Source organism: Carassius carassius, chromosome 44 (genome assembly GCF_963082965.1).
Source record: "Carassius carassius chromosome 44, fCarCar2.1, whole genome shotgun sequence".
Taxonomy (NCBI): Eukaryota; Metazoa; Chordata; class Actinopteri; order Cypriniformes; family Cyprinidae; genus Carassius; species Carassius carassius.
The window spans coordinates 3,652,381-3,672,180 of NC_081798.1; the positions used below are offsets into that span (position 1 = coordinate 3,652,381).

The 19,800-nt window shown below is 35.9% G+C and overlaps 1 protein-coding gene across 1 annotated transcript in view; it reads left to right on the top strand.

The window, feature by feature from the left end:
• Window positions 1-19,800, top strand: part of wdr18 (WD repeat domain 18) — a 60,902-nt gene that overhangs the window by 21,563 nt on the left and 19,539 nt on the right. Inside the window, exons 5-7 of the mRNA XM_059537676.1 lie at window positions 6,561-6,704; window positions 12,536-12,600; window positions 13,667-13,791. Coding sequence (XP_059393659.1) covers window positions 6,561-6,704; window positions 12,536-12,600; window positions 13,667-13,791 — 334 coding nt within the window. The remainder of the gene's footprint in view (window positions 1-6,560; window positions 6,705-12,535; window positions 12,601-13,666; window positions 13,792-19,800) is intronic.

Here is a 19,800-nt window from a genome sequence, read left to right on the forward strand (position 1 = left end):
TTTTTTTATATACTTTTTAATAAAATATATATAAAATAAAAAAAGAATAAGAAATAAAATACTGCTGCAAAGTTCTCCACTAAATAAAATACTCTGTCTCAAACCAATATCATATAATAAAATATAATGAAAAAATATAAATAAATAACTATGATTACAGTGCATTTTTGTATTTGCTTTTGTCAGTTTTATTAGTTTTTTTATATTTCTGAATAGCTTTATTGTTATTTCAGTTATCATTTTTTGAATTGAGCATTTAAAGTTGACTAAGTTGCCGTAGTTTGTCATCTTAGTTATATTTTGTTTCATTCGGCTCTACTTCACTTACCAAAAAAAAATTAATTGTTAATGAAAAATGAGTTTTGAGTAAATATTGCGTAAACCTAACATTCATTTAAATTCATAAACTATTTCCTGTTTATAATTTCTAATTGATGTATTTAAAATTATTAAAATAATTGTAAATATTAGGGCTGAAACGATTCCTCGAGTAACTCGAATAACTCAATTACAAAAAATGATCGAGGCAAATTTCTCTGCCTCGAAGCCTCTTTTAATTTATTTAAAATCTCATGTCAGGTTCTTTCGCAATGATTGTTTTAATGTGACAACGCGTTTACGTCACCCACAAAGCGGAAGGAGATGCAAGTGCTGCGTCCGAAATCGCATACTGCAAGGAGTCAGCAGTGTTTTGATTTGAGGGTGCGGGCAAACGTAAAGAGAACGTCGTGGCGTGTATCCATTGCAAAATAGAGCTGGCATACCACAACTAGGGCCCTGTGATTTCCGCGATGCAGAAAACGTGGAGGGAATCGCGGAATCCAGTCATAAAAACGGATTTTACTGTTTAACGCAGAATAGCACGGAATTTTCCAAATTTTGAATGAATTAATAAAATTTTTTTCATTGCACTTACATCAAATCACGATATGGACTAATATCTCTAAATATTAAGCCAGAACTTTAAATATGTTTAAATATGAATCCTGCATGTTCTGCGTGTTTCTGTTAATGAATGGAGCAGAAGCGCGTCTTGCTTAGCACACACACTGAAGCGTGCGTGACGCCCGCGGTGATTTCAGCGTCTGCTGTCTCACTAAATAAGGCCATCCTTAAAAATATTTTGGTTTGCAGTAACAGTAATTTTTTTTTTTTTTAAAGGGTCGGTCTATATATTTTTTTTTTCAAGTTTCAATGTAAAAAAAAAGTAAATTTTTGTGATGGTGATGACGCCGGTATGAATTTAAACAAATTAGCATATCGTGACGTCACTGACTGGGCCTTCAACCCGTGCCTTCGGGCGCATCATTGCAAACCTAATTTTGATGCAGGCTATATAGACCACAAACAAATTTAAATCTTTGTCAAAAACATGTTTATTGCATGAATTTCAGTTGAGAAAAAAATGAGGTACTGTTTTACTTGCATCCACCGCTACGTATCAATGCAACCTACAAATGAGAGAACGTTTACTTTGCTTTCTTGGGTTGTCACTTTTGTGAAAAAAATCCTGTTTGATTTGAGTGACGAGTGTTCATTGAATCGATTGTAAAATCGATTTTGCATGTCTAAAGTTTTATACGGCAAATAACACCAAATACAGGTAAATCCACGGACAACAGGCAGGAGGAATGTAAAGATTCAATATATTGGTAAAGACCAATATTTCTGATGATTTATTGGCGTGAAGTTACGTGCAAAATGACAAACAGGAGTGCAACATTTTCGAAAAACAATAAGCAGAGTGGACTGCCATAATGCAAAACATTTACTGCAGGCTTCAACATGGCTTGTGTTTACGATTACATTTCAACAACAACAAAAAAATCGCATAGGCGATTTTCTTAGGCTATCAAAAAAATATTTTTTCGAATATTCGTCGAATTTAAAATAAAAATCCACATTCGAATGCGCATATGAAAAGGTGTGCATTAAGGAAGCTGCCTTATGACCCCGGTACGTGTTCCATTCCATCTCGCCGCGCGCACAGCTGTGTCTACCCAACTTTCAAAGGCGGACGAGCTCGACACGCAGTATCTGCTTTTTCATCTTTCACCTCGTGTACGCGCACGAGATTCGATGACAATATATGTGTCATTGCATTATAAGGTTATGTTAGCCTATCCAGTTGAAGACACTTAAAAAGAAAAAAATCAATGTGGAGAAGATCTTGTTTAAATCAAAACTGAAACCAAGCCGTTCACACAGAACGCATATTTCGCGCATCTCATGTTTTTAAATGAAAAAAAAATTATCCTGTGTGACTGGTTTTCCGCCCTTTTTATTTATTTAACAATGCATTCATACATGATGCTGTTTTGTTTATAGTTCTTTAAGCAACTTAATTAATAATAATTGGTTCATAAACATCATTTCAAATATTATGTTTTTTTCACAGTCATGTATTCTAATGCTTTGAATAAACATGCAGTAATATTTTGCTTGATGCGCTATCTTGAGCCTCAGAAGAGAAGCAAAAAGCTTTTCTTCACCCTAACTGAAATTATGCATTTAAAATTCGAATTTAGTTTTTTCAGCAATTTTGACAGTCCTATGCGATTCAAGCCCGAAACTGTATGAGACTGAATACCGGCTGAATTCACATTTCTGTTGTAAAAAGAGAAACATTGTGCAGAAGTATTATTTGCTGTTATGCGTGTTTGTCCGAAGCTGCAGTTGCTGTGTGACGCCTGTTCAAAAAAAAAAAAAAAAAACTGGACTCGCTCCAATAAAAGGTCATTAAAATCATTTTCTTATTTTTGTTTTCGAAACTTGTGTTGGTTGATTCGTGCTTGATTCGTGCAATAGATTTTCGAACATAAAGTGACAGTCGACACGGTCAGGGTTTTAGACTAGAGAGGAGAAGGGATGGGAAAAGATCTGGGCACAGTTTTTCCAGAACTTTTTGCCAAGTTAAAGCGGTGTCGAGCTGTTTTAATTAGTTTTTTTTTTAGATGTATTATGGTGCCCGAACCCGTATGACTTTGAACAGTGACCGCGAACATTTATTTAACTGCAGCCGCAGCCATCATTACCAAGCACGAGCCGTTGACTCTGACAGTGAGTGAGAGTATGAGACGAAGCGTACGCACAGGCCACAGTGTGACATCCGTGTAAACACAGATGATGTCAAGGGTTTTTTTTTAATTAAAGAAGATAGCCTTCATTTGTATGTAGGCCAAGGCAATTTATATATTTACAATACTTACTTAAATATAATTAATAGTATTTTATTGCGTTTATATTAGTTGTTTGAAGAGTGAAAAATAATTGGTCGTCTTAATGCAAATTTACAATCGGCAAGTCGGTCGGACTAAAAGCAAAAAATAAATAAATAATTGAGTCGGTGCTAAATTGACAGGGTCGGTCGGGTTACGGCAAACAAGAATATTTTTAAGGATGGCCTAAGGACGTGAACACATGAACTCCAGAACTGCTCTGACAGTCACTTCATGAGCATTTGACAGTTTGATTTGAGTAAAACTAGCGTCACACCACATACACAGAACTGTAAAGGTAGGTCAACCCGTCAAAATAAAAGTCCTGTTTTAGACAAGTATTTGCCAGATATGTATTACTATTGTTCAGCAGAATGTACATAGCCTACTTTACAAAAAAAAAAAAATCAAACATTATTATTTTTTTTTTTTTAAGGTTTAATCACACAACAGTTCTTCCATGTTTTATTTTTAATAGTAAATCACCTTTGTTTACCAAAAAGTTTGCTTGATTTTCAATAATTAAAAGATAAATTAAATTAATGTTTTATGTGTTTAATCTTTAATGTGCATCTCAGAAAATGCTTTATTTAAAACTCCAACCGAATGGCACTTAAATGCACTTAATTCATCTTTCAACTTTGTCATTGTTCACAATACAAATACAGACAGAGAAACAATGGGTAATAATTAAATGTTTATTTTTCTATGTATGCATTGCATTCTATGCATTTAAAAAATAAAAAATAAAAATTTCCTAAAAAAGGGAACTTAGTTGTTCATTTTAAGAGACCCAGGAGTCGTATTTTCTATTGCATAATTAATATTGCACTTTAATTAAGCAAAAGTGTTTTTTATCTGATTACTCGATTAATTGATGGAATTTTTGGTAGAATACTCGATTACTAAAATATTCAATAGCTACAGCCCTAGTAAATATATAAGTGTAGATATATATTTGAAGTCATAACATTCTTCTGAACATTTAATATAATAACGTTGTTATTATAAGGTTGTTGTTGTTTTTGTTATATTATTGTTTTTATTATGATAGATTTATAAAACATTTTTTTTTATTATCAGAAAATGAGCCACTCTAGATGTCTCCATGTTTTTCCTAAAAAAGTGCATAAATTATTAAATGATTAAATTATATGGTTTCTGTTCTGCATGTCTTTTCTAATTCAGTAAAAGTGGCATTGGTAATGGGCAGTTTCCTTTCACTCTTGACATTTTATGACTGGGTCATGGGCATTGATCCTTTTCAGCCAAATTATTTTACAGTCGGTTTGTCTTCTTTATGATGGGGCATCAATTGTGCTGGACTCATGCAGGGAAGGGCGGCGGAGCTCCTCTGTTAATCACACATCACGCAGTATGTTCTTGCTCACGAAGTAAAAAAACTTCCACTTCAACTTTATACCTCCTTTGATTGAAGATCTTTTAAAAAGCAGCTGTACATTTGAGAATAATGGTTGTTCTCTCCTTACAAGCTCTGCAAGAATAGACCTTTCACTTGGACTGAAACTTTGTGTTGTTGGCTCAGCAAAGTCACTGCAGAGAACTAGAGCTTTCCAAATCTGAGCTTCTGAGCTGTCTAATGTCCATTTCAGCTCTTTCTCTGAGACGATAACACTGCATTACCCCTGTACCAATGAGAGCCCATCAGACTTTTTGGCAAAAGTGCTACCATTAAGCTGGAAGCTGGAACAGGAATGTGTAGATGCTGGAGAGACGGCAGTCTTTGTGGATTTTATCATCCTGAGGGAATTACAGTCCTGACCTAGACCGAGTAACGATTACTGAGAAGTCTTTGTCTTTTTGTGTTCACTCTTATCTGTCTCTTCATTCTTTTCTGTCTGCCTCTCTTTGTGTCATTATTCATTTCTAGTTTAATCAATGCAAATGTCAAAGAATCTAACGATTTTTTTTTTGTTCCACACATTAGTTTATTAAAACCATTTCTTGATAACACCACTTCTATGCAGGATTTCAGCAGGTCTTAAACAAAATCTTAATCCACGCTTTAACAAATTAAGGCCTTAAAATGTCTTAAATCAGAGCAGAAAGTGCTAAATTCACTAAGTCAAGGCATTAAATATTGCATGCACTATGAAAAAAAAAATCTTAGTATTTTGTTTTGTTTTCCAATGCTAATATCTAAACATCTTTAAGTAGAGGTACAGAGTCCTGTTTAGAGTACGATAGTCAACAGCCATGTGTACAGATTTATTTATTAATGTGTAATATGTATTTGTTTTATTTATATATATATATATATATATATATATATATATATATATATATATATATATATATATATATATATATATGTATATATGTATATTACCGTTCAAAAGTTTGCGATCAGTAAGATTTTTAATGGAGTCTCTTGTGCTCATGAAATCAAATATTATTTAAATTTCTAATAATGGTTTTCTGTTTTATTATGCTTTAAAATATCATTTATTTCTGTGATCAAAGCTGAATTTCCAGCATCATTACTCCCGTCTTCAGTGTCACATGATCCTTCAGAAATCATTCTGATATGCTGATTTCTTATTAATATTTGAAACAGTTGTGCTGCTATATATACATATATACATATATTTGGCAACTGTGCTAAATGTTTTATCCATTTAGCACATCCTTGCTGAAAAATAGTATTCATTACATTAAAAAAAAAGAAAGAAAAAAATGAACCGACCCCAAACTTTTAAACAGTAGTGTATATTGTAACACAAGATTTCCATTTTGAATAAATGCTGTTTTCATTTTAAAATTTACATTTAAAATCAAACTGATGCCAAACCTTTTAACGGTAGTGTATATATATTAAATGGATTATGAAAATGTAAATACACTGAATGGTATTTAGAATTGTTACAACTCTGTTGCTTTAAGTTACATCATCTACAAATGTTAAATCTACAAATAAAATTAATTAATAAACAATGAATAAAAAAAAAAAAAAATTGAGATTTATTCTTTACATTTTCTTTGCTTGGTCTTAAAAGGTTTTAAAATGTCTTAAATCTTCATAAAGCCTGCAGAAACCCTGTCTATGATGAATGTGTAAATCACCTGATTCATTGAAAGATCTAATGCAACAGACCTAAAAAATACAGATTATGATTTATACGTTAATTTTATGTATTCTTATAGGCAGAATATTGTATTTCTTGAAAATGCTTAACTGTTTTAAAACCAAACCTATGAGAACAGAATAAACCAACTAAGAACTTGGCATATGTTTCAAACTTGATTATTAAAAGACCGTTGTTGTCATCTTGGAGGTTATTTTTTCGTTGACCATCCTTATTCTCTCTCCTCATGTCACAGGTCTGGGAACTTTCCTCTGGGGAGATGCTCCTGTCTGTCCTCTTCGACGTTGGCATCATGTCAGTGACCTTTGACCCCTGCGAGTATTTCCTATTCTGCGGAGGCAGTGATGGCAATATTTTTCAGGTGTCTCTCTGCAGCACGGTAAGCACTTTAGACGCCGGCATTTCCTGATCAGTGGCATTTATTCAGGTCCGATGAGACCTTTACAACAGACTTTGTCACCATTGTGAAGTTGTTTATGAGATGTTTAATTGGCCAACAGCATATGGACAAGCAGCCTCTTGTGGTTTCATAAGCAATAATGCACCCTGTCTTATCTTCACTGCATTAGACGGAGAAGTTTACAGTCACTTTAACTGGACTCCTGCTTGGCAGCGATTAGATGTAAATAGTGTCAAGCCATTTTCTGTCAAATCTTCATTTCTTTTCTTTCACATAGTTCTCAGAGTAAACTTCTGGTGTGAAACGTTTATATGCTGATCTTTGTGATCCTCTGTCCTGATCCGTCACATGTCTCCTCAGCACTGCTGAGAACTGAAGTGAGTGGTTATTTTTTTATTTTTCTGGTGAGCTGTCTGTTTCAGTCCAGGTCAGGGCATCTTAGAGAAATCTCTCAGTGCTGGAAGGCAAAAATGAATGTGAAATGAATGTGTTTCCTCACATTCTCACCTCGCTTCACCTTTACACTTCTCTCAAAGGGAATTTCAGATGAAACGTATGCAGGGGTCATGGCCATTGTCAGCTTCACTTAAAGCCTGTGTAGTTTTCCTGGATCATTGGAAGTAGGTTATCCCCCAGCAGGTGCCTTTGGATTTGAGAAGATATGAGGCTCTGCCATCAGAAACATCTGTTTACGGAGAACATTGGTATTGGAAATTTTGTGGTTTGTTATAATTCTTATATTTTGAGGAGATCTCCGATAATGTATTTACTCATCCTCTTTTTGTTACAAACCTTTTGTGGGAGATTTTTAGCAGGAATGTTCATGCTATGGGTGGGCGATGACCCTTAAGACACACACACAAAGAAAAAGTTTTCAGTTGAACAGTGTTGGACAGCTGACTCCTAAAGTTTTTGACATGCTTTATATTTAGTGTGGTGGTTAGATAGCCCAATAAGTTTATATAGATTTTTACATTTTATGCGCAATTTTAACCTTTATAAAGCCGTTTTTTCCTAAAAGTGTCCATTATCTTTTGAGTCAAATTTAAAGTCAAATTCTTACATTTTAATCACTGAATTAGAATAATAAGACATTTGGGCTGTAACTAAGCAAATGAGATCAGTATCAACAAAATTAATCATTGCAATGCAGAGGAAACGCAGAAGCTGCATCTGAAGTGGGATTTAAATCTGTTTACTCACTGTTTAATGCAGGACATGAATGCATTTGGCTTGTCCTGAATCACTACGGTAAACCTATAATAAGTGTTTATATTCTGACTGTTTAGACTGGTTTGGGTAGGTGCTGCTGTGGAGTAGCCCAATACCTGCTTGATTCGACAAAGACATAAACAGAGAAGTAGCTCCGGCTACAATGTTCTCCCGCAAGACCCACGCAGTTCTGTTTATAACCGCTAAAGTACCAAAAGTTATGGACTGCAGCTTTAACCTGCAATTACAAATGCATAAATAATGTTTTGAACTATTAATCATAAAATGTTGAACCGCCAGTTGGTGGCAGCAAGTCACTGTAAATAAGTGAGTCATTGCGATTGAACCAAATCAGAGATCAAAAACAGGAAATATATGGTCTAAAATGTAAGTCTCTCAATTAACTTCTTGTTTATTGAACTATTGTAAAAAAATCAATATCACATTTGTAATCATGGTCAAATTTGGACAAATAACAACACTCTTCATATGAAATTTTCTTGAATTTGTGATTGAGTCATGCAGTGAAAGAACACACTCTAAATGCGCACACGCACTAGTCTAGACTTCATCATGTAATGTATGCATGCATGCCCTCTGTACGTATGGCTTGTTTGGTTTTTGCAAAAAAAACAACAACATAATGTCAAATTGCACATTGTTAAAACATCAATTACGATATTATCGCAGACGATATATATCGAACACCGCTAGTTAAAACCGAGCGCCAACCTCCAGCTCTCTCTCGTGAGGCCAATAAGGAAGTGACTAAAACTGCAATTCATCGACTGGCTGCTTGAGGCTGGCTGCAAAAGGGAGTCAGTTCCATAGACTCCCCATGTTAAAATGCCCAACTTTACAGCAGGAAAAAACATGTTTACAGCCGGGTTCAAAAAATGATTTTGGTCTAAATAGCTAACTTTGCTCTTCATGACAACTGTGAGGGGGGTGAATTTTTTATAACTCATCCATTTAAATTATATTAAGACTTAAAGTTCTGCATAATTAAGGGCGTAGCCACTTGAGTGACAGGGAGATTGCCGCTGCTGACTGCCGTCGTGCTAGGTGGGTGTGGCTTCAGCAACTAGCTCCTGTCTTTTTGCCCATTTTTGATTGTCCGGCAGAGTCGCGCGGTGACGCGCTGCCAAAATGGCGACGGCCCGCTCTACACACTTTAGGCTTCAAAAACACGCTTCAGGAGACTACGGGTGACGTCACGGACACTACGTCCATGTTTTTATACAGTCTATGGTTGAAACACAATTTCAGCAGTAAAAGAGGACTCATTTCGTTATACTGTATGTGTGCGCTGACTTAGAGGTGCTCATATAGGTTAAATACACAAACTTGTATTTGTCAAAATGCCTTGTCTTGTATTTTGCTATGTCTTAAGTGAAAGCAAACTGCTGAGAAACAAAACTTGTAACAGTATAATAGATCCGGGCAGCTCTTAAAGTGACAGCAGTCTAATATTCCTGCTGTCTGTCATTCATGTTAATCAAATAACAAAAGAGAGAAAATTTATCTGCGTGGAAAATGGATATTCATTTTGAGAATTACTAAGCTAAACAGAAATTAGCATGCACAGTTAAATATGTCATATCAGCCACAGTTTTTGCATTTTCATACCATTTTCACATTTATTAACTTTTGAAATATATTTTCATTAGTGCTGTCATTCCGGAATTTTTTTAAATAATAAAAAAAAAAAAAAAAGATTATTTGCATATTAATATAACACATTTATACTGTAATGGTTTCACATTAAATCTCTGAATCAATGTAGAAACAACATAAAAATGGTATAGGCCTATAATAATGATTTTAATGGCATCTTAGTAATCTGTTATTAATGAAGGCCAATATTATTGAAGCTTGAAAGAGCAAGCTGTCTGAAATGGCTTTCTGATCCTTAATTGTTGAAAAACTCGATGATAGAAGGAAGAAACGTTTGGAAGAACCAGCATTTTCTGGTCAGCACTTAATATGATTTGTCTTATAGCTCTCACCATATCATAAAGTATTCCTGAGCTCCTATTGAGAAACTGCAAACTTAACAGGAGATGCTAGAGGCAGAATTCTTTATGAATAAACATGTTTCTTCTTGAGACAGTGTTTTCCGATTGAAGATTTCTTTCTTCTTTTTGTTTGTCTGAGTGCATTTTTTAATTCCGTGTGTATGTGTGAGAGAGACAGCATGTGTTTCTAAACACCTTTAAACAGAGGTGAAACTGTATGCGATTCCCAATCTGTCCAGATGCGTTCATCATCATTCTTGAACATTAATCAGGGCATTAATTAGCTGGTGCTGATGTGCTTTTTCTCAGCCTCTCGGTTTTTCATTCTGCTTGCGTCTGAAATCTCAGCCAGCCTTATTAGTCTGTAGGGTTTCCTGATTTATTTATTTTTTCATGTTTCTAAAACCTTTCAAGATGTTCAAAGGCTATTCATTGATAGACTCATATCTCTTTGACGTCTAAGGCTGGTTTTTACACTTAACACTTTCGGTCTACTGTCTTAAAGTTGATTTCACAGGATGATTAATTGGTGGGATGTAAGAAATGTGAGGATGCTTGGAACGAGGCGTCCTGACTTCTTTCCAAAACATCGGCCTCGATCTTTGCATTCTGATTGGTTCAGAATTTTCCCTTTGGACAAAATACAATACCTTGCTGGTAAAATGAGTGGAATACAAAAGAATATTCCTCTCGGGACTAGATAATGTGTCTTTATGGTGTTCAGTGGTTAGATTTCATGTCAAAAATGATTGTTTATTATGCAGTTGTGACCTTAAACGCTTCTGCTAAGCTTCTCTTCTCAGTCCAGTTTTTTCATTGACCTCTTCACCCTGTTGAAAGTGCTTCCTCAGCTCTGTTTCTTTCCCCTTGTTGTTCGGATTGTTTTGTCAGTGATGAACGAGGGTTGATTTTGTCATATTTAGATAGAAAAAGACTTTCTGACAGGAAAGCAACTCCCTGCTTGCTCTAAAGACAGAAAGAAAAAAGAAAAAGACGCAAAGAGAAGAATACAGAGCCGAGAAGTGTGTAACTGCTGAAGGTTTTTCAAATCTAATCCTGTCAAGGCTTTCTGACTCAGAAAGACATCTGTGTAACTTAGTTCTGAATAGCCCTGCTCTATACAAACACTTTAATGTAGCGGTTTCACTTAATTTAACTTTAAATTGAATTATTAGCATTGAGTATTATAAAATAGTAGATTTTTTTGTTTAATACTCACTTTTTATTTAAAAATAATAGTATGATCACACTATTTATTATTTTATTTGAAAATATGAAATTGAATTGATAATAATACTAATCAATTTAATATCAAATTATTGTTTTAGTTAAGTTACGATTTAACTAAAATGAGGGAACAAATTAATAAATTGTGGCTACAAATTAAACAATTTTGCAAATTATTTATTAATTCATACCACTATGTGGGGGCTCAGTTTGTTCCAAAAAATATCCAAAAATATATTAAGCAGCACAACTGTTAATAATAAGAACCACTATTAATATCTGAGAACCATTAATAACGGATAATAATTAAGCAGCAAATCAGCATATTAGAATGAGTTCTGAAGGATCATGTGACACTGAAGACTGTAGTAATGATGCTGAATATTCAGCTGCGCATTATAGGAATAAATTAGTTTTTCTATGATTTTTTTTTGTGTTTTGCATTTTTCATAATATTACTGTTTTAACTGTATTTTTAATTCAGTAAATACAGTCTTGGTGAGCATAAGAGACAATGATTCTCACGAACATGCCTTCCTTGTGGTAGCTGTAGCAGCTCTTTATTACGCTTTAATGCACAGAGTGGTTTCACATGAATCTCTGTACAGTGTTTGTCTAGCATGTTTAAACTGGCTTTTTGAACAGTCTTTTCAAGTAATTTTAACCACAGACCTCCCTTTAATCTTAAATCAAAAAGAGCCATTCTAAAACCCCATTAGATATTCCAGAAGGAACTCATAGCTGGAAATTGCCAATTCTCTTCTGGGTTTCACGACTATAAACTTGAACAGCTCTATTGTTTGAATTATAACGAGGTCTCTCAAAACTATTTCGGGACCAGTGCGATGTCGGTCCGTATTAATGTGCAAATCTGAACATGAAAGACGTGCGTTTCCTTCTGGAGATCTCCTGCTGGCTTTAACTCTTCCTGTCATGTATTATAGATGCTCCTTATTGCCAGGCTTTAAAGAGGTGATGTAATGATTTGAGTCAGCAGTGGTCCAGTCCAGGCCACCGGACTTCTCCTACAGCCTTTTCCTTAATTAATGCCATTAAGTCAATCGATCAGACCGTTTAGGAGACAGTCGGGGCTAAAACCCATGCTACCTAATGGAGGCTGTGTGTACCAGGACTGTAAGCTAATTTGCTGTAGCCGGTGATCAACTGTAAGGATTTTTTTCAGCTGCCCTAGTTGGCATAAAAACATGTACATGATCAACAAGACCCCAAACTCTCACCCCAAGCCAGCAGGCTGTAGTTATTGTTGACCCACGTGTAGCATTTGGACAGTTTTCTTCACATTGTAATAATTTTTCTTCTTTGCTCTTTCTGTCTTTCTTTCTTGCTTGGCAGAGTTTAAGCCGGGATAAAACCTTCCAGACGGACAGCGACGGCAATCAGGTGTTCAAAGGACACAGGTGAGGTTGTCTGTGCTTTTTTTGTGACCCATGTGTCAGTCCTCGGTTATTAATTCAGGAAAAGACATGCGTTTTTGTGCCGGAGCCCAAAGATCAGACAGTGAAAGGAAGAAAAGGTGAAAGTTTCTGGCTTCTGCTCTGGAGTGAACTCATTTTGGATTAAACTCCTTGTTTCTGTGCTTTGTGCAGAAGCTCCTCCTGTGAAGCGGTGCAGGCAGGAGATGTAATCACAGCCTCCATTTGCGCTGGTGTTTTCAATTTACACACAGCGAGAAACGCAGAATGGCCGATGCTGGTGGCAGAAAGGCTGTCATTTTGGCATCATACTCTAACAAATACATGTTCATTTTTATGACAGCTTAATATGGCTTTGAACATTTCAAATAAATAATATATAAATAGCTCATTCATATAATTTCTTTTGAACTTTCTATTTATCAGTGAATCTTGGAAAAATCTAATAGATATTTTATAAATAGTTTTCTATTAATGTATGTTTATATATATATATATATATATATATATATAATTTTAATGAAGGACATTTTTAATTTTATGAATTAAAAATACAAAATTGATTTAGATTTATTAGATAATATTGAAAATATATAATAGATATTTTTAGAATAGTGTACACACACACATTTATATTTAGATATATTTAGATTTTTTTATGAATAAAAATATTGCATACATGTATTATTTTAATTAATAAAATAATTTTATTTAGCAAGTTTACATTAACAAAGACTGTAAAGATGTTTAGTTTACAGAAGATTGTCATTTCAAATAAATGTTTATTTTTTCAAAGAATCTTGATAAAAATTTAGCTCTTTCCACTAAAAAAAAAAAAAAAAAAAAAAATATATATATATATACACATAACTGAGCATGAGCACAACATGTCTGGTGCATGTCTGCTAAGTCCCACACCATGATTTTTTTTATTTTTTAATACACAGTAAACCGTATTATGTAGGCAGACTTGTTGGTTTGTAGAGCAGATAAACCTGTAAATAGATCTGAACCTGCTCTCTCCACTAACATTCTCTCTCCTCCTGGACAGAAATCTGGTGACATGTCTGTCCGTGTCTATGGACGGGACCCTCCTGCTGTCCGGCTCCAACGACGAGACTGTCAGGATGTGGGACGTTCAGAGCAAGCAGTGCATATGGTCCATCAACCACAAGGGTAAGCATCAAACACTCTCTCTTTCTCTCTGCATGATTCCCTTGTCTACAGGCTAGATCTGCTCTATGTCCAATCACCTCTCAACCATCCCAGCATCCTTCAGTGCTCAGCGAAGCTCGCTGACTCTTTCTTGCTCTCTGGCAGCTCGACCAGTCTACTCCAAATTGACGTGCCATTGGACAACTGCATCTTTTTCAGTTCAGGTGTCTGATCTCTCGTGCTTCGGCTGTGACCGGCTGGCAGTAGTGCAGGGATGATGAGATTCTGCAGCGATAGTGACACAGCGTGCTCTGTTTTGGTTCTGAGCCATGAATACATTCTGTCAGCGCCACTGGGGTTTGACAGTAGTTCACCCTCCAAGGAACACAAAACACCTCATGTTCCTTTCTGGGTTCCCTGGGTTATTTTTTTTCTTTCTTTTCCTTGTCAATTATGGACACTGTGCAAAAAATGGAAAATGGAATATCTAGGACACTTTAGTAACCAATTTAAGCAATTTTAAAGTCAGCAGGAAGTCACTATTTGGCCCTGTTAGCTTTCTATTGCTTGGACCTGGTATTATTGTGCACAATTCACCAGTGCACATTATTTCTTCCAAATAAAAAACAATCTTTTTCCTCTGAGAGGACTTTTCTTTTCAGGTTATATGTGGTTAATGCCAAATAGGTATTTTGGCTTTATTTAATAAGTCAATGCCATATAAATCTATCCAATATAGGTTTGTATTATATTTTTATATTAATATGGACAGAAAATGAACATCATTTTATTAAGCTTTGTACTGATGCTATATTGAAGATATGAAGACCCCAAAACTTGGGAACTGGCAAAACAGCTGCTAAAATAATAATTACTATAATAGTAATATTAAAAATAATACTAATAAAATAATACTAATACATAATACTAAATAATAATAATAATGTACATGGGTATATAATTATGTAAAAAAAAAAGTCCTGCTGTTCAGTTTGGTTTATTGTGGGTTGCAGATGCTATTTCTTTATTTTCTTATATTTTACTTTGAATAAAATTTGTAACTATAGCAGCTGAAAAGCTGTGAATCTGTATTCCTGATACTGTATTAATAACGCTCCTTCAGCACTCCAAATATCCTTCAGCCTTTGAATGAGTCAGTGTTAAGACCTTGGCAATTCTGACGGACTACTGAATTCTCTCTCATTTTTCTCCCGTGAGGTGAAATCACTAATTAGCTCGCTTCACTCTTTCAACATACAGATGAGCTTTGGTCGTCCTGGGTTACAGGCGGGAGGATGAAAGTATTTTTCCATTAATTTCATTCCAGCAGACTCTAGAGAAACTCACATAGCCAGATTGCGTTGCACGGCCATTTGTCCTTAGCACGTTATGTTATTTCCAGTATTGCTACTGAGCTGTTTCTCTACACAACTGCTTCATGCTCTATGCTTTTCTTTATTTGATTATTTTGTTAAAGAAAAAAAAATCTCTTGCTGGAAAGTAATTTGTCAAATGTGGAGATGAAGGGAAAACGTTATTGCGATCTGAAAAATCGAGCTGATTAATTGGTTTTAGTTCTCGCCATTGTTGCCCCGGTTGTCAATGAGGGTTAAAGGACTACAGATGGCAGGTCTCTTTAAGCAGGCAAGAGCTTTTTGAAGGCCATTGAGGGCTCTTGAATTGAACAAATTAGCACCAAATTATTGTGATAACCCCTAGCCTCTAGTTCATTATTTATATTTCTAGAAAGGGAGGGTGAGAAGAAGAGGGCGAATGAGTGAGCGGGGCTGTGGGGTTGAAGCAGATTTTGTTCATATGTTCTCAGATTGATGCAGGCTAAATTACCCTGTTGACTTTGAGGGCCTTTGATCAAATACCTGCTGTAATTAAACCGCTCTGAGAGGTTTAAAGGTTTTAATGAATAACCAGTGCGTTATGTGTCAGACTGACTCCCTCATTCCAAGAATTTTGTGTTGTTAAAAATAATTTTTCTGGGAAATAAATGATCTCATGGTGGTTCAAAGGTTTTGGGCAGTTTATGTAAATCCCTGCTATGGGATGGGCCAAGATGGTCTACTAATCAGATACTTGTCCAACTTTTGAAATGAAACTTACTGTTGAATTTGAAATGCCGTTTTCAGTGGCACGATTTTTGGATAAACCCAGCATTCAAGAACAGATTAAAAGTTACGCAGGAAAGTCGTAATATTGAACAAAAGAAAATTCAAATTGTTTATCATCTATCTCTACTAATGTGTATGAATTTGAAATACTGTTTTAGATACCACCATTTCTAGATCATGGATATCATAGATATAGATAATTTATGGGTAAAACCAGTATTTAAGAACTGATTATTAAATAAATAATCTGAAGTCATAATATTGATAAAAAGTTAAGGTCAAATCAATTGTCATCTATCTTTCTATCTGTATGAATATATATATTCACACACACATAGGTCAAACCTATTTTACTCGAACCAAAATGTCACCATTTATTGGAAAACCTGAATTATCTCTTTTACTGTATGAATTTGAAACACTGATTTAGATGCTACCACTTTTTCAGTAAACCTGAAATTTAAGTGTAAAAACAAGAAGTGTTAATAATGTTAGAAACGTTTCATTTCTAGTATTTCTGTTGCATTTGGCCATAAATTGCATTTCTTTCAGTCTTGCACATCATGACCCTCTTTATTTGAGTTTGTGACAGAAATCCACTCTCCTGGGTCTGTTGACAACCAGGACAGGGTGCAAGCTTGTCTCTTATCTTCACAAGGAGATGCATCTCCGAGCAAAGTGGGTCCTGTGTACTCGCTGTAGCTGGACATGGGGCAACGAATCTCTGCTCAAGGCTCTTGATCATGGAGGCAATTAAACTCAGTTTCACGCCTCATCCCCAGACGCAGCTGATACCCCCACTCCTCCTTTTATCTGTCTTCATTAAAGCCAGCGGGCAGCCTGTCAAATGACAGAGCAAAAAGAGAGCGACCCAAACAAACGCCTCAGCCAAAATGTCCAGAACTGAAGTGTCATTTACAGACATTTTGTGTTCAGAAGGCTGAAGGGCATAATTCTTCAGTTTACTTTATGTACAGCCTAATATTAAGTCCCTCTTAATGAAGCTCAGAAATAGACCAAGATAGGGCTCAGCCATATGTACAAAAATATTATCATGATATTGCTTTCTGTATCGTACAATATCAGTATTTATCAATATTAGGGATGCGCGATATTGGGAAAAAATGACATTGCGATATTTTATTTTTCTGCGATATATATTGAAATATTAAATCTAATCTAATTTTTTCTTACAAACAAAAATAGGTTGAGCACACTTACATTCTCATTTTAAATGATTTACACATCGACACCATCGTGTCAATTGATTAATATGCGCGAGGGAGAGAGAGCAAGACAGCGCTCGTGTTGTTTGAAGATGATGAGCATGCGGCCGGGGCTCTCTCGCACACGCGCTCTCTCTCTGTCTCTCGCGCTCTCTCTCTCTCGCGCTCTCTCTCTCTCTCTGTCTCTCTCTCTCTCTCTGTCTCTCTCTCTCTGTCTCTCTCTCTCTCTCTCTCTCTGTGTCTCTCTCTCGCGCTCTCTCTCTCTCTCGCGCGCGCTTTCTCTCGCACTCTCTCTCGCGCTCTTTCTCTTTTTCTCTCTCTCTCTCTCTCTCTCTGCCCTGTTAAACTGACAGGACTTAAAAACGCATACATAATGTGTTCGATAAACATGATAAACTTTCACTCTATGATGGTTAAGCTGTGCAATTAATCCGCGAATCACATTCGTCAAGGGCTGGGGAGCAACTGGCCCGTACAGTTAATGAATAACGGATCAAATACGACAGCCTACATCAAACATCCTGCGATGTGACTATCGTGATTATCATGATATTGCTTTCTGTATCGTACAATATCAGTATTTATCAATATTAGGGATGCGCGATATTGGGAAAAAATGACATTGCGATATTTTATTTTTCTGCGATATATATTGAAATATTAAATCTAATCTAATTTTTTCTTACAAACAAAAATAGGTTGAGCACACTTACATTCTCATTTTAAATGATTTACACATCGACACCATCGTGTCAATTGATTAATATGCGCGAGGGAGAGAGAGCAAGACAGCGCTCGTGTTGTTTGAAGATGATGAGCATGCGGCCGGGGCTCTCTCGCACACGCGCTCTCTCTCTGTCTCTCGCGCTCTCTCTCTCTCGCGCTCTCTCTCTCTCTCTGTCTCTCTCTCTCTCTCTGTCTCTCTCTCTCTGTCTCTCTCTCTCTCTCTCTCTCTGTGTCTCTCTCTCGCGCTCTCTCTCTCTCGCGCGCGCTTTCTCTCGCACTCTCTCTCGCGCTCTTTCTCTTTTTCTCTCTCTCTCTCTCTCTCTCTGCCCTGTTAAACTGACAGGACTTAAAAACGCATACATAATGTGTTCGATAAACATGATAAACTTTCACTCTATGATGGTTAAGCTGTGCAATTAATCCGCGAATCACATTCGTCAAGGGCTGGGGAGCAACTGGCCCGTACAGTTAATGAATAACGGATCAAATACGACAGCCTACATCAAACATCCTGCGATGTGACTATCGTGGATTCGTACATCGCGATATCGATGCTTAAACGACACATCGTGCAGCCCTAATCAATATCCATTTACCATTATTGGGGAAATGCCTTCCACATGTTTTTAGACCTTGAGAATGAATGTCAGTGTAACTTGTTTGCTTGCAATTAAACTCTTGCCTAGTAGATGTCTTTTAATTTTGGGTTCTGTGAATTTTGTTTTACTTTCCACAAAATTCAGTTTTCAGTCTTTATTTTTTCTGTATTCTTTGATTTAATATTTAACACAAAGTAACCATCAAAATGATGTAACAACAAAACTTTTTTTGCTGATGCTGCGCAACAAAAAACTGTATAAATTGGATGTAAAAATATCTTGGTTGTTTGATATTTCTTAAAAATAATCGTAATATTATATTGAGAAGTACATAAAAGTAATATATTTCTGTCATATTTTCTTCAAGTTAAACTGAACTCTTATTTTCGCTGTTTGTCTTGAAGATCTATGAGCTTCAGTGTATGTTTGTTAGTTTTTTTTTTCTCAAATGAAATGGTGTGTGTTCATGTCTCATATTGAAACACCAGATGGTGAAAACATTGTTAGCATCATGCGTGTTTGGTTTTTTTTTATAGTAGATAAAACAATACAATTTGTTTACAGAGACACACGCAGAACATGCAGACATATTAGCCACATGCACTGACTCGTTGTTTATTTCTGCTTTGTGATCAGCTATAAAGATTGAGGAAAAATGTCCAGAACTTATCATTAACAACATAAATGATATTGCTACCTCTATGATATTGTTCAATCCCTAGACCTAGACAAAGATACAAGTAATGCAAGATTTTTTAATTTAACCTTTTTTCTTGACTTTGCTTTTTTGAGGGTGGAATGTTGACGTCTTTAAGACGCGGGAGGAAATTGAAAGGGCTGCTCGTTCGATACCTGCAAGAAACGAGCCATGCGGCTCACTGTTGTGCCCTTGAGCAAGGCACCTATCTCAGGGTGCTCCATGGGGATTTTACCTGTAATAAGTTAATGAGATTGTTCTATGGCAAAAGTTACTCCAGCAGATTCAGCTGGCCCTGGTTGTTTGATAAGACTTGTTACAAGGAGTTTCTGATGCATATTGCTCTATACACTCTGAAAAGACCTTGACTGTTTGAAAATGCCTGGGAATAAGTGCCCAGGGTTTTTTAAAAAAAGTGTGAGTGAAGTGACATTCAGCCAAGTATGGTGACCCATACTCAGAATTTGTGCTCTGCATTTAACCCATCCGAAATGCACACACACAGAGCAGTGAACACACACACACACACTGTGAGCACACACCCGGAGCAGTGGGCAGCCATTTATGCTGCGGCGCCCGGGGAGCAGCTGGGGGTTAGATGCCTTGCTCAAGGGCACCTAAGTCGTGGTATTGAGGGTGGAGATACCACGACTTAGGTG